The sequence below is a fragment of the Aplidium turbinatum genome, chromosome 1 (assembly GCF_918807975.1).
Source record: "Aplidium turbinatum chromosome 1, kaAplTurb1.1, whole genome shotgun sequence".
Taxonomy (NCBI): domain Eukaryota; kingdom Metazoa; phylum Chordata; class Ascidiacea; order Aplousobranchia; family Polyclinidae; genus Aplidium; species Aplidium turbinatum.
Window position 1 is genome coordinate 54,691,280 of NC_137472.1, and position 16,517 is coordinate 54,707,796.

Here is a 16,517-nt window from a genome sequence, read left to right on the forward strand (position 1 = left end):
ACTATTTTATTCAATCTTGTGTCCATGATCGTGTATGTGCCGTGCTTCCCACAATGTCCAGGAGAATCTACCCTTCCATCTCCCGCCAACATGAGGTCAATACCATCACCTTCCAATTGTTGAAGTACACTATTCTGCTCAATGACATATTAAAAATTCTTATCAATGACATTATTTTAAAGAAAAGATTGAGCACTTCCGTTTACAGTATGTGTATGTTTCCATACATCAGGAAGCATTCATAAAATATCTATAACAGATATATCATTGTTCACAAACTTCTATTTGAATAAGTTTATACTGATGAAGCCACACTTGTGTGGCGAAAGCTCTGTATTTAAATAAACCGATTCTTCTGATTTGGTGTGATATTGTTTACTTTATTTAAAATGTTGTGTCACACCGTGCATCCCAGTGGATCATCAGTTGAATTATAGGAAAATTTGATGAAAAGTTTAGGAACGAAGCTATGTTTTGGAATTTTACAAACTTACCCCGGCTTTTCACTACGTTCATTGGTAGACACCTCCGAAAATGTATTTATTGAGAAATTTGGATAGTGCATTTCATTATCTTCAAAGATATGTCTTGCAAAGCCATTCTTGCTTTTTTGGGAGTGGAAGTAAGGTAGTCTGGTGGAATTCGTTTTCTTTCTTACAAGTTGCAGGTCACACCTACAGGTTGTGTTAATACCAGGGCATTAGCCTGAGTTGCTGCAATAAACATATTCCAAATCAGGCAAAGCAACTTTTACAGTATTATTTGGCATCACTTCTCTTTCCAAAGCTATTAAAATGTACACTACTGTTACTTCATAATATGTTATATTGTAGAGTCAAAGTTTCTTACCTTTCGCCGCAGTCATTGGCTTCAAGGCAGCTTGGCATCCTTTTGATGAACAAGCACGGAAATCTAACACGTCATATTGTGTTACAGCATCACAAGTAACCATTTCTGCTTGGCATGACTTCGGCTTTTTTTTAATTTTTTCTCTCGATCTTTTCAGTGTACGAATTGGGGGTAGGAATTGTTCAGGGTACGAATTTGGGTGCATCCCTAGCCAGTAACTGAAAAAGAAAACAACAATGTATATATGAAGGAACATTTTTTGTTAATGCACTTGGTGAATTATACATGGGACGTTCTAAAAGTGCATGTAGCTGGGAATCACTATACCAGCAGGCAGCATACATATTGTAAACTTATGGAAAACAATTTCTCAAGGATGCTACTTCGCTACTTATGTACGGTACTTTATAACAAACATGTATGGTAGTAATATAATTGTTAGCTTAAAATTACCTCAAGAACTTTCCGCTTCCTAGCAGCCGGTCGCATGGATAAAGTGGAATTTTGTTGTGGAGTTGTCTCTCTACTGGACTTTGAATCCAACGGTTACAGAGTTGTTGAAATGTTTTTGTTTGGAAAAATTGAAGGGCATGCATTAAAGTTTAAATTGAGACGTGTGGCATGACCCATGTCAAATTGAAAAAGATTTTGAAAATCTGTTTCCTTGAAATGGAGTCGCCATATTGTGCTGGACTCTGTTGATCCTGGCCACACTCTTGTGGTGTTTACAGACTTGTTCCATTTCTTTTTTATGGTACGATTTTATGGAAAATGGAACAAAGAAATTTTATCAGTAGCCTAGAAGAACTGCCAGATGAGCAGTTATATACGGTACAACACACCGATTTGGCATGATGAGTACCAAATTGTAACAGGTTTAGCTTAGTTTACTCACACAGCACTGGAGAAGAATGCATATTGATATACCGGTATAGGCCTACTTGTCTAGCCAATACACAATCACAAATTGAAATACATGAGTAAATACTGAGACTGGTAGGTAGGCCCATCGTGCACACAGCACAGGATGCAGCACTGACTAATCATGAAGTAAAAAATAAATGCAAATCTCTGCAACCCTTGACTGTCTGAACCTCTTGCTGTTAAATACCATCAAAACTATACAGTACTGTGGCGCTGAAGGAAAATAATGGCATTTGTTTGTTTCCTGCTGTTTCCTATCGTGCACACAGCACTGACTAATCATGAAGTAAAAAATAAATGCAAATCTCTGCAACCCTTGACTGTCTGAACCTCTAGCTGTTAAATACCATCAAAACTATGTAAACACTGCAAGGTCTAGCCCAAAGTGTTTAGGTGAAACGTCCAATAAAAAGTTTAGTGTAGTCTGTAAAATGATGTAAGCTAGCACTAAGGCTACAATAAACTAAATCTGAACTTCAATTGTAACTTGGAATAATCTTATCCACTGGTGCAAACGCATGCCACACCTAAAACAAGCAAAATATTTGTCCAGCAGTACTCGCATGACGTCACCCGAGAAATTTTTTTATTTCGACAACAGTTCGTGCGGTGTGTGTTCGAATTACAAAACCAAAACTTTGTTTTAAGATTGCGTGAGAACAAATGAGTATTTTTTCATAAAAACAAGTGCAACGTGTTTTTGAATATCCCCTTTATGTATTTCAACTCTCAATTTGCATTTGAAAATGGAGTTGTCTGCCCCTTTAAGCCCACGGTTAATAAGTCCGCCCTCTTAGGTTCGCTCCGGCATTACTGAATGTACAGGAGTGACAGAGAATCGCCTCCAGCTTAATTAGCCTACACACTAAATGAGCCAAAAATCGTCCGGTCTCGAGGTGGGTTAAATAAGCGCGAATTATTGCACTGTACATACTTAAAGGTCACTTTATACATCTCGTGATAGTTCAGCTCAGGGCCGGATTAAAGGTTTATGGGGCCCTGGGCTGATCTGAAAGTGGGGGCCCTTATCAAGTGACATTTTTCGCTAAAAAGGTTATCGATCAATGACGCTAAAAGCATTTCTCAGCAGCTGGGGGCTCCGCCTCCAAACCCCGAGTTGTGTGTATTGTGTAGTTGGTACTGTGCTTTTGCTGCGATTGGGATCGAAAAAAGCGATTAAACAGGAACATTATTTTTAGAACAACAAAATGACATAATTCGTTTAATGCTGACTTTATTGGAGGGGCGCAAACTCTCAAACTTCCCGAGCGACGCCACTATTCTCTAGGTACGCCACTGTTCTCTAGTTGTCTTTTTGAAAGCAAAACCAATCATTTTAGAGCAGATCAACAAACGTATCCGTTTGTGAGATAGGCTATCACTGTTCAAAGTGAACTCGATCCTTTCTCCACAATTTTTAGTGGCAACACTTTCAATACAAATTGCTTATAGGCGATTATTGATATACTGTACGATAACATGTTCATTTTGTGCAATACTGTACTGTTCAAAACAAACAATTTTGCCCCAAGAAAATTGTGAGGAAAAATCTGGTTAATTTTCAACAGTATTTCTTCTGAAAAGATTCGTTTTCTGGTTGAAAAGCAAATTTAGCAATGGCAATAAACTTTTAGTGCTTGGTGTGAATGGTGTCGAATGCTTAAACACAAAACTGTTGAGATACAGAGCGATCAAAGTAAGCTTAATCGTTTCACAAAAAAACTAAACGTTTGTTTTTGGCCGCAACTTTATCCATGAACTGTGAATTGTTTGTCAGCTTCACACGATAAAAACAGAATCATATTCATAGGAGTATAGGCCATAAATCTAAAATAAAACTGCAAACTGGTAGGCGGTAGCGGTAATCCTTTTTTTTGCTGCTCTAGAAAATTGTTCATATCAACTCAAAATGGAAGCTTTCTTGTTTTTCTCGTGGCAAAATCGCTGATCAATTCTTCAAAATTCAATGAATCCAAAATATCGCTCTTGCCGCGAAGAACTCGCTCTTGCCGCGAAGAATTTCGAACTTCCTTTTTGATTCTCTTTAATTTTGAAAAAGATCTTTCTCCACTGCAGTTGGAGACCATCATGCACAAATACATTCGCAGAGCAACGAAGACATTGGGAAAGGTTCCAACGCATCTGTTTTCCCTTAGAACTAAGAACATATTGAGCTCAACATTGTCTTCCACTTTGTGTTTATCAGGGTTTTCTGAGGCTTCTTTTCCACCATCAGCAGTTTTCACTTTGAAAAATTCTGCAAAATGAACTGTTTCAGTTGGAAAATTAGCTTCGAAATCCATGGGATATTCCTTCATCAATGCTACAGTAGCTTGATGAATCTCGTTAGGGCTGACATCCGTCAGTTTTGAATTGAAACCAAACTTACTTTCGACGTCACGGTATGCTTTCAAACGCTTATCCAGTTCTGCAGATAGTTTGTCAATTATGGCAAGATAAACTTCAACTCTAAATTTATCTCTTGGTGAAAAAATCGTTGGCTCTGTAGAGGGCTCATCAAAATGCCGATAACGTTGGGTTTGAATTCGTTTTGAAGAACCTGCGTAGGTGTTGGATCCACATTTCTTCTTACCTTTTTCTTCATACGTTTCAAAGTTGGATCTTTCGCTTTTGACAAAGCTCATGAGACTTTGTAACAACTTACTGTAGGCTACTTTTTTGAAGGGACAGGTTTGTTTTTGGAAACCTTTCCAAAATTGCACTCCACATTTTAAGCAAAATAGCTGTCTCCAGTTGTTTCAGCTATTTTACAAATCCTTCTCCTTCGACTTTGCTCTCTCGAGATTGAGCATCATCAGAGGCCAATTCTTCAGGCGCTAAAATGGTCTCACTGCATCCTTTGTTTAATGCACTGACTGCATCATATCTAGCTGACCATCTTGTATCAGATAATGTCTTTAAAACAGGCAAACCATCTAGGAATTTTCGATGGATTTGCCAACGATGAGTAGACGAGCCATGAATAAAGGCTTTGCAACAATTCAAAAAGCTCAGCGGCAGAACGGCATGTTTCTACAGCACATTTACCGATTAAATTCAGTGAATGTGCTGTGCAAGGCACATAATGAGCTACACTACATTTCTCGCGCAGAAGAGCTTGAATACCGTTATACTTACTACTCATATTGGCAGCATTATCATAACTTTGACCACGGCAGTCTTCAATGTTGATATTAAGCTTTTCCAAAAACTCCAAAACAATTTTGGCGATTTCTGCTCCTGTATGAAAGTGCATTGGTAAAAATTTTAAAAATCGCCTTACCCAGCTGCCTAGCCTAAGTACCAACCTACCCAACCGACGCGGCGGCGAAATGAAAAAACAGCGCAAGCCGTGTTTCCAATATTGAATTTTTTTTTTCAAAAAAAATTCGTACCATTTCCGGATATGAAAGTAACAAATAAATATGTTTTTTGATAAAAAAAAATGGAATAACTGGGGCGGGGCAGGGGTGCTGCAGCACCGCAGCACATATGGGCGAGCTGCCCCTGCTTGTTTGAGATACGAATTAAAGCAGAAATCTCCAGCTGTGCAACTAAAAAAATTAATAGATTTTTTTCTTTGAGGTGGGGGCCCCCAAAAGTGGGGGCCCTGGGCTTCAGCCCAGTCCGCCACCCCCTTAATCCGGCACTGGTTCAGCTTATATAGTCTGCGCCAAGAGAACGCATAGCATGTTATTAATTGCAGACAGTGCACAACGTTTCGGCCTCCTCAGTGCAGTAGGTACACTGGGTATGGCCACGGAGATATATGCCTTCGTGTGACGTTTTCCCACTTGTGGAACCTAAGCCCCAAAAATGGTAGCTTACTACCGTCAACCTTGCCAAAGTGCTCAAACTGCAAGCGGTGAGCTTTGCGCAATGCACAGCAAGGTGCCTCCAGTAAAGTGCTCAAAGTGCTAAAAGATGTTATTTAACTAAATGCCTGGTGAACAGCCTCATTCATTTTTTAGCAGTTAGCCTATGTTGCTATGAGTCCCATACTTGATCCAAGTATCGGGGGATGAGAAGATAAGGTTATTATACTAAGCCTTCGGCACTAAAGAGAGTAGGGTGGCCAGTTCCTTTCTCTTGGCCGCCTTTCCTTCAGCAACTACACCCACCCAATTTATTACATCCTAGATAGAGATGAGCGGTGTTTTTCAACAACCAGCTTAAGTCGGGAGTCGAAGCAAGATTGCATGATCGGAAAGCGAGTGCTTTATCCGATGCGCTATGCCACCGCTAGCCTATGCTATAGTAGTTGAAAATAATATGCTAAATGTTGATTGATCAAGCAGAGTTTACTCGTTAAAGTTGGTCACAGCGGTAAACCATAATCTCTTCGTGGGAAAATTGTAACATAAAATTCCCGGATCCGTTCGTCTGTATGTAATGACCGAAAAAGAAACACTCTTCCGAAACGTCTATTCGAGAAGTGTATTCCTGTAAAATTAGCCCGCGGCTATCGAAAATGGGTGCAACGCGATACACCACTAAAACTTGTCACTACAGAACAGATTACTTGGATAAAAGACGGAAATTTTCGTCCAGCTGACAAGCACTAAGCAAAACAGTTAAACATGCGACCAACCTCTTCAAGCAACAATTTTAAAATGACTAGAATAATTTGCGATATCTCAAACTCACGTAAACAGTAACTGTGACGCAATAATGAAAGACATTGTCACGCAATTCAAACAGGTGTTCAAAGGTGGTGATGCCATGTTTCATGTTAGGCTGTGGGCCGAGTCTGAAAATTCGTTAGTTGAGTTGCACCCCCCCCTGTAGACAATACTTTCTTGATATGGTTCGATAGAGTAATTTTTACTGAGTCCAAAACAAAAAAGTTCAAGCAAAAACCTGTGTTCGCTAAAAAGATATTAGGCTTGGAAGATATTAAAAAGAACGCGGATGAATACACTTACAGGCACTACTTCTATTTGACGCTTCATTATTCGGCGCAAGCGATTGGCTGGCAACACCTCGATTACACCCACTTGTCGTGCATTTAACGCATCGGTGCGTACATAACCTAGCAACGATCAAAGCTAAGTCAGGACTGCAATATCAGTGCGAAAGTGAGACTGAAAGTGATTGTATTTCATTTTTGGTCTTGCTTTTATTTTATTTCCCTGAACCAGTCCAGTGGATAAAAAATAATATAATCTTTTTTTTCTGCTGTTGTCAATGAGCAATATATCTTTACTTAAATTATGTTATGTAATGTATATGTAATGTATAATGTTATGTTAAATTATGTTATGTATGTGATTGATTGAATCTTTATCCTCGGACTGGGAAAGCTTCTTGCAGAGCTTAATCCTGGCAGTTTCGCATACTTGCAGAGGCTTTGAATCACTGACGCAGGCCCGGTCACCGAGATTGACAGAGTGAAATTTCCGATTGTTGAAGTCTTGTTGCCGGGGAATTATTCCATCCATTAGATGCCGCTGAATGGAGAGCAGTCCTTAACGTACGTTGCTCAAGCGCACACCGCGTATGCAAAATGGAAAACCTAAAATGTTGCAACACATTGAGCCTTTATTACCCGCAAGCCCATCAGCAGCGCTTCCACAGAAAAGACGTTTCCTGCGTTCCAAATCTCAAATAGCCAAAAAACGACGTAAAGAACAATCTAGCACGCATATCCTACCATCAATTTTATTTATTACCAGCGAATCAAAAAGATAGAATTTTTGCATGTTGGCAGTTTTCTGTATAATTGTTTATAGGCTATGCACAAATAATGAAAAAAGCAGATGCTACAAATTTGGTAGAAGCAAATAAAATAGCACTAACAGAATTAAAAAGGTTGCAAAGTCATAACAATGAAAAACATGGACAATTAATTTTTTGTAATGACAATGATAAACCACCATTATAGTTGACAATCTATGGCTGTTTATCAACAAATCTATAGGCCTGCAAGTGCAATGGCAGTTATTCACAACAATAAATCATTTGCAGCAAACAAATGCTCATCCATTAAGCTGTCTAATGATGGAAATTACAATTTTCTATATCAACATGTTTGTGTGACACACGTATGGAATAATGTCAGTTAATATTACACTTTTGTCAAAACAATTCTTAATGCCTAAGAACACATATTATAACATGATATGCTATATGTGTGTTCTTACCATTAAATTCCTTTTACGGATGATTGTAATGAAATGCACAGCCAAAGTAATCATAAAAACTCCTGACTTCAGAATAATTTATTTTAAGAGTGATTATAATAAAATGCATAGTCAAAGTAACCATAAAAACCCATAGCGTAACTTCAGAACAATTGAAGGGTATTATATACTTTCTTTTAATATACCAATGAAATAGGCTATAAGCAAAAGTTTACATGTATACTTTTGGAATATTGTATCATACTAGAGTAGGTGTATATAGTGCATTAATTCTGATATAGTATATGCCCATGACAGTACAATGACTATGTAGTTCAAATTCTTTATCATGGACTTTGAATTGATGAAGTAGAAAGTGCAACACTTCAAATTTCAACAGCAGAAGAATCATCACGAGTCCGATAAGACCACAAACATATCTGCAAAACAAATCAAATTGTGATCAATGAAGATGCACATAAATGCAGTTTTTATGTTCATAGCAAAATGTGACTGAGAGACATAGCCTATAAACCTCTGAAAAGGAATATTACTTTATTTTGTCTACAAAGTACAATGGACAAGCCAAAACAGTTGTTTGGTGATGGCAATTGTATCAGGCACACTTTGTTTTTATGCAGTACATAATATATGATCAAGATATGCATTAAAGGAATAAGATCATCCTCGTATGAGGTTCTGGGGCCGAGGGTCCATCCTAAAACAAACTAATGTAAACTAGGTTGTATAATAGGAACGGTATAGTAGTAATCTACAAACACATTGCTCACTCAATTAGTTGACAATTAATTTGGACTATTTCAAAGTAGCCTATGAGGTAAAATGTGCCATGTAGGCCTACACTAAGGGTAGTTTGGACCACATTAGCAAATTTTCAAAATTCTATTGAAAGCCAACACAGCACTATACAAACCTTCAACAAATCAATCTTATGTTATACTATGTTGTATAACATATTTCCTTTGTTTTAAACTGTGGTGCCCCCCCCCCCCCCCCTAATGTTTTTTATATATCCGCCACTGGACATGCCTAGCATGTTTGTGTTTGCGATGACTTTTAAATGTTAAATATGCGTTCAATTGAATTCATTTTTCTTTGTTGAAAGGCAAATCAAGCGATATTGCATCAAAAGCCTCTACAAGTATGCGAAACTTCCAGGATTAGCCTATCAAGGATTTTTCAGTCAGAGGATAAAGATTCAAAAACCAAACCAATTGTAGAAACAAAATACAGTAATAAAGCCAACAAAAGAAAAGGTGGCAAAACCATAATGGTTTTTAATTAAGTGAAATAATCAGAACTTCCAAATATAAAATAGGTATTTGGTATGATCATTAGCTTCATACTTTAAAATAACATTTAGGTAGTAGGAACTTGATAGTCAACTAGTCATTTTACTCACCTTTTGGTAGCCTCTCATAAGCAATAAGAATGGTGATCACTGGTTGGTTGGTTTTATTTCATAACTTTCATCATAACTTTTACTTCATACTTCACTGTTACTTCATCTGGGGCTAAGACACGGGCTACATCTGGGGCTACGATACGGGCCCAGTTACATGTATCTGTGGCACCGAGCCCCAAACAGCGGACCACCTTCTTGTTTGCCCTCAGCTTGCCACCCGGTGCAGTAGGTGGGACCTGTCAGTGTATAACTCCGTTGCGGAAGAATGTGTCGATTTGTGGTGTGCCAACGAACTTTAGAAGACTCGATAGAAGAAGAACTGTTACTTCATAATCATAGATTTTTTTTATGTGTAACAATCTATCGAACATAAAGTTCAAAACGGTGGCCTAAACCATGGAGAATGAAAAATAAATTAAGTTTTATCACATAAAATAAATATCACATAAACGAAAGTTTCATCTTTTCCCGCGCTTTCATAAAGTAAACAGCAAAGATTTTGCTCTCCAGGTCTAAATATATAAATTGGACTCAAGAAAAACTAAGACCTGGAGAATAACTAAATTCGGACAAATTAAGAAAGGAATTTAATTGTGATCATTTCAGTAGCAAAACTTTCGAAATTGAAAAAGAATTCGTAGAAAGAGGTCACTATAAAGAAACCTTGATTTAGGCTAGCTAGAAGCTATCAGTGAATTTGTCAGCCATTCAGTTAGTTGCATTTTCTGAGTTGGATTGCTCAGAGTTAATTGAACTTTGAAGAAAAGTAACAAGAAATCTTTTCGGACGTCTTTATATTTTACCTAACCGTTGTCAACCTTCATTCTCACCCAGAACAAGAGAAAACCCTGTCCAGGCTTGGTGCTGTAACCATTGACTCAGAAAAAGGTTGTTTATGTCTACCAAATCAAATTTCTAAAGGATTAAATCTGGACTGTTCATTGTAGGCCTACTGTATGTTACAACTCTGCTTTTTCTTAAATTTTCTTTTGTTTGGCCAATAGTTTGTATTTCACCACTAACTTTTTATTGCAAATTTCTACTTAAAAACACTAACTTGGTACGTACGGTAGAAGGCTGATGTTTTAACTTCCTTGTTAAACTTTTTTATTATGACGTATTAATAGTGATTTTGTTTCTAAGTTTTTTCTCACACTACTTCGACTTGATTTGCTGTACGTTCTATTTAGTCTTAATTAATTACAAGTCCTTGCATTAAATTGTCTCTTTTGTCACCCACAGCCTAAGTAATTTCTCAGTTCTGTTATATTGATTATAAGATATAAATGCAGGTGTTGGTGGTTTATTCACTTATTTGTTTTGTTGTACAATCATTCCGTTATCTTTTGTATCCTATATCATTGGTTGTTTATTTGTCTATTGGAAACATTTTCTTTCTTGCAATGTCTGCTGACTACGTAAATTCTTACTCAAAAAACTCCCTCTCTAGTAACAAAACATATTCTCATGACCAGAACACATTTACTACGCCTGCAAATTTTGCCACTGAAAACACGTCAAAAAAACCCATCGTCACCACCTCTGAGTATGCAGACGTTGCTGAAATACGAACAAAACTAAAGCATGGATCAAAAAAAATTTTCTCAATATTTCACTTCAACATGGTTAGCTTAATAAAAAACAAATTTAAATTAGAAGAATTAATGACTCAGTTGGATTTTAAACCTAATATACTGTGCATAACGGAAACAAAATTAAAAATGGAAAATCCATTAGTTAATATTGCTGAATACAAATTCATACAAGCTGATTCTCCAACCACTGCTGGTGGCGTTGGAATGTACCTTAATAACTCAATCATTTACTCTGAAAGACAAGATCTACAATTTATAATCGAAGACTGTGAAAACATGTGGATAGAGCTGTCTCATTCCAATCCTAAAAAAATTAGTATAGGCGTTGTATACAGACATCCATCTTACAGAAATTATGAAGTTTTCTTGGATAAATTCAGTGATACTTTACACATGATTCAAAAAGAACGTTGTGACTTCTTCGTTTTGGGTGATTTCAACATTGATTTAGCCAAATCTAATAAAAAATCCAGAATTTCTTCTTATTTGCAAGCTGTAACTGCTTTGGGATGCTCAAACTTGATTAATGTGCCTACCAGAATTACCGAACGTTCGTCAACATTACTTGATCACATTTATACTAATAACAGTGAAAGTGCACAAACTAATGTATTGACTTATGATATATCTGATCACTTACCAACATTTTTATTAATCAAAACTGTACCACGCAAAATGAAAAAACGTCCGTATTTGACAAGAAAAATTGAAGAAAATAAAATTGATGCTTTTTTGAGTGAACTTTCAGATCAACTTGAAAACCTAAAACTAACCACAAGCTATAAAAATATTAACGACAGCACTAATAAATTGATACTTATTTTGCAAACATTAATCAACTCTCATTTCCCATTAAAAAAACTCAGTAGGAAAAAGTCTGGATTGTACAACAAGCCATGGATCACAAAAGGAATTCTGGTTTCAATCAAACACCAAAATAAATTATTCAAACTTTGCTACAAAAAAAATTGTCCTGAAAAAGTATCTTTTTACAAGAAATATAGAAACAAATTAACTCACATTAAACAAATGTCAAAACAAAACTACTTCAAACAACGCTTCAATGAATCGAGACACAACTCATCAAAAACATGGAAATCTATCAATGAACTTCTTCAAAGAAAGAAAGCTAAAACGAATACTCTTCCCAATGAACTTATTGCAGAAAACATTTCATACAAAAAACATGAACAAATATGCAACCAACTTAACTACCACTTTACACATATTGGCGAAAAATTAACTTATTCACACTTAAAGCAAAAGTCAAACTTTGATTCATTCATGGGGCCTGCTTTAAAACAAACATGTGCGGTATATGAAACTGATGAAAATGAAGTCGAATGCCTAATAAACAAACTAGATGTTAAAAAATCGGATGGACCAGATGACATCTCTTCTCGAATGTTAAAGTTATCAAAAAGTATCATTGCACCTCATTTAACTAAACTTTTTAATGCATGCTTGAAACAAGGAATATTTCCTGACGCTCTAAAAATTGCAAAAGTTATTCCTATTTTCAAGAAAAACGCAAAAGCAGATCCAACTAATTGCCGTCCTATTTCCTTGCTTTCAAATATCAGCAAACTTTTAGAAAAAATTATTTACAAACGCTTGATGAGCTTTCTTGACAAATTCAACGTGATTAATGATCAACAATTTGGATTTAGGGAAGGTCATTCTACAACGTTAGCATTAAGTAATCTTCATGAAAGACTAATTGAACTCAAAGAAAAACATCATTACGTTTACCTGTTATTTCTTGATTTAGCAAAAGCGTTTGACACCGTTAACCACCAAATACTTCTAAAAAAGCTGGAGTTTTATGGCCTGAGAGGTTTAATGGGAGGCCTTATAAAATCTTACTTACACAACCGCCAACAATATGTTTCTGCTGATGGCTTCAAATCAAAGCATGAAAATATCACATGTGGTGTTCCTCAAGGATCTATACTTGGACCATTGCTTTTTCTGCTTTACATAAATGATTTGCCTCTGATAACAACTTTTGATTCTCAGCTATTTGCTGATGACACTGTTTTTTTTTACTTCAGCAACATCTATTTTGCAATTGCAGCAAAACACTGAAATTGAGATGCAGCGTATCACTGATTGGTTCAATGCAAACAAATTATGTATCAACTACTCCAAGACATTTTACATGTTACTTGAACGAAAAGGAGGGTCAACTTCAAAACTAAATGTAGTCTTAAACAACACAAAAATTCAAAAAACAAACAACATCAAATATCTTGGCATATTTCTTGATGACAAACTGAGTTGGAATTATCACATTGAAGATCTATCTGGGAGATTGGCAAAAATATCTGGAATATTTTATAAAATTAGAAACTACACAAACAAACAAAGCATGTTAACACTGTACTATGCTCTTGCACGATCAATAATACAATATGGCATTTTATGCTGGGGTTCAAGCACACAAAAACTGCTCAAGAAAATTTCGACAATGCAAAATCGAATCATTCGCACAATAACCTTTAGCAACAGAAGAGCAAAACTTTCACTACTGTACCAAGATCTTGACATACTTCCCATCACTAACTTGCATCAATTAGAAATTTCTAAATTTGTCTTTAAATTTAAAAATATGCTATTGCCAAGCTACTTTGAACCTTACTTTAAGGAAATTACTGAAGTACATTGCCATGGCACGAGAGCTTCTCAAAAAAATAACTTTCACTTACGTAGTGTCAGCTCAAGAAAAGGCCAAGGCAGTTTGAAATTCTTAGGCCCAAAAATATGGAATGATTTACCTTCAGAAGTAGTAGGGGCTACGAGTATAAAAACTTTCACAAAAAAATGTAAAATTTATTATATGAAAAAACTTTGTCTGTGACTGTTTTTATTGCCACAACATTGACGAGTGTTATCGCAAATTTTTCGGATTGAACATTGTTGATACTACGTAGACCTAGGCCTACTACTCACAAACTGGTGCTAAGTACTATTTATTAACGGTTGTCATCTTATTAACTGTATTCAAATCGGCCTATAAACTGACTGATTTTGTTAAGGTTTAAAGTTATATACTATGATTAGGCCTACTTTTAGTGTTTCTGTTTCATCTTTTATGCTAGCAGTTAGAAGTTGTTGTTTATGCATAGTTTTTTGTTTTTTTTTCTCATAACTTACTACTTTTGTAGGGCATGATATTTTTTGATATTTGAATAAAATCACAGGAATTCACTTGACTGTCGCAGCAGTAAACAACTTTTTGTTTTCATCTTTTACGGAACTTAAGCTTATCCTGTTTTAACGCATATCTTGGTTTCAACGTAATGCCGATGTTTGACATTTGTCACATTAAAAACACGGGAAGCAGCTGACTCGATGACTAATATAGTCTTTCGCTGCTTCCTGTCTGTTGTAGATTCTAGTTATGGTGCTATTTTATTTGCATTGTCTATATTTTGTACCGTATACTTTTCTCGCAACAGACAAAATAAAAGGTTTCTCTCTCTCTCTTTTATCAAGAAAAACACTACCGTACTGAGAGGCATCTATCTTGTTTAAAAATACAATAAAACCCTTTCAAAAAGTCTAAACTTCAGCAGAATCTGCCCAACAAGTCGCCTTTGGTGTGAAAAGTAATTTTTCTATCAATACTTCACAAAAAACTAACCAACCTCGGCGTTTTTTCGCAAAACTACCTTAGACTGACTTAGCAAATATGTCGGAGTGGTTACGCAAGAAAAACGAATGTAGTCTAAATGCTGTCTTAGCTTTGATCGTTGCTAGGTTATGTACGCACCGATGCATTAAATGCACGACAAGTGGGTGTAATCGAGGTGTTGCCAGCCAATCGCTTGCGCCGAATAATGAAGCGTCAAATAGAAGTAGTGCCTGTAAGTGTGTTCATCCGCGTTCTTTTTAGTATCTTCCAAGCCTAATATCTTTTTAGCGAAAACAGGTTTTTGCTTGAACTTTTTTGTTTTGGACTCAGTAAAAATTACTCTATCGAACCATATCAAGAAAGTATTGTCTACTGGGGGGGTGCAACTCAATTGCATTTTTAAAGCGAAAAATCGAGGTCGGCCCACAGCCTATGTTTGAACAGGTTTGACACAAGTCTTACGAACGATGGTGCAATTTTGGCTCATTTTTAGGAAAAATTCCATGACGTAATACGCTAAGATTCAGTAGACCTGAACGGTTTATATATGACGTTTGATTAGGTGAACAATTGTCTGGAACATAGCGGCCCCTAGTTATGACAGTCTGACATGGCATAACTAAAAAAGAATTGACGACAATTGTGAGCCAATGAATAAAAACACATGATACACAAATTGTTTGAATCACTCAGGTTTAAGTTAATACGCAAATACAAAGGGCATGCAAAGAATGAACAGCAATACGAATAATACACGACGATACATGAAATTGGTACCATAGGTACACGCTAAAATGACGCTATGTACAATGGTTGCGATAATAACCGACTGTTCTGGGCTCAGACAAGTGTCGGCCACCGCAGACAAAACCAGGCTCAAACCCTAACACTTAGGTGTTCTTTACGGGGGCGAGGCACGAAATATCCCTCAACACGTAGTCTACTTTCACTTTCCCCGTACTCTCATCATAGTTGCAGACGGCAACTTTGGCTCTACGAACCACAGGCTTCCCTTTCCTAATTTGTGGAACTACCTTATGCACCCTCCCAAGTTGATACTTCCCACGTTTACCAATGTCTTGGAGAGAACCCACCACTACAAGTTGACCAGGCTCCAAATTCTCGGCCATTTTTAGCCATTTTTTCCGGCCCTGAAGACCTGGCAAGTAAAAAATCGATCCATTTACTCCAAAACTGCTGAGAAAGTGACAAATTGAACCGATAATCCCTTCTTAATTGGTCACGATCATGTGGTTGCCCAACAGCACAGTATGGGTCTAAGTATGGGGTCAAAAGTGAGGCAGGGGTGATGACAGTAAAATCCCTAGGGTCGTCACTCAAAAGTACCAAAGGGCGTTCGTTCACGATCCGAACGGCACTGCCTGTGTACGTAAGCAGTTCAATGAAATTGGGCTTACGAATTGAAGAGTCCAAAATGTGAAAAAAGTACTTGGTCATATCGGCCACGAAACCAAATCTACCAAGCCGAAATCTAGCCAAGAGATCTGCCAGAGGGTTTAACAAGTCAGGACCCGAAAACATTACATCATTAACACAAGTTCCTCGAAATTCAGACTTGCCATCGTAAACAATACGCTTTTTTAATTGTGACGTCACAAAGTATGGTAAATACCATTCAAATCCCTTGACATTTCCTGCTTCACCAGCACGCTCAATATAGCCATTAGATTTAAGATCTTTCATGGTGTCAGTAAGGAAATCACAAAGTTCAGGTTGTTTTAAAGCCTTCTTCCTTAAAGCAGCAGCTCTATCTGACGCCAACACAAAATTGTTAGGTAAATCAATAACTTCCTTCAACGGCACAGGTATCTCAAATCGACCATCTTTCAACTCAATATTCGGTTCAACAAGTTCTCTAGCCGAAATGTCACTGCGAGACAATTCACAGGTTTCATTTTGCAAGGTCAAATCCTGAATGACTTTATTCAGGTCTGCTATTTCCA

At 36.9% G+C, this 16,517-nt stretch overlaps 1 protein-coding gene and 1 long non-coding RNA gene across 2 annotated transcripts; both read right to left on the reverse strand.

The window, feature by feature from the left end:
• Positions 1-931, reverse strand: LOC145769679 (uncharacterized). The gene is made up of 3 exons (XR_014289035.1): positions 850-931; positions 495-674; positions 1-134 (listed from the first exon to the last, which is right to left on the reverse strand). It is a non-coding gene; the product is annotated as an uncharacterized LOC145769679 (long non-coding RNA).
• A 2,746-nt stretch (positions 932-3,677) lies between these two features.
• Positions 3,678-4,418, reverse strand: LOC145767349 (uncharacterized). The gene has a single exon (XM_082579159.1). It carries the CDS (start codon positions 4,416-4,418, stop codon positions 3,678-3,680), a length of 741 nt encoding a protein of 246 aa, XP_082435285.1.
• Between the last annotated feature and the right edge of the window lie 12,099 nt (positions 4,419-16,517).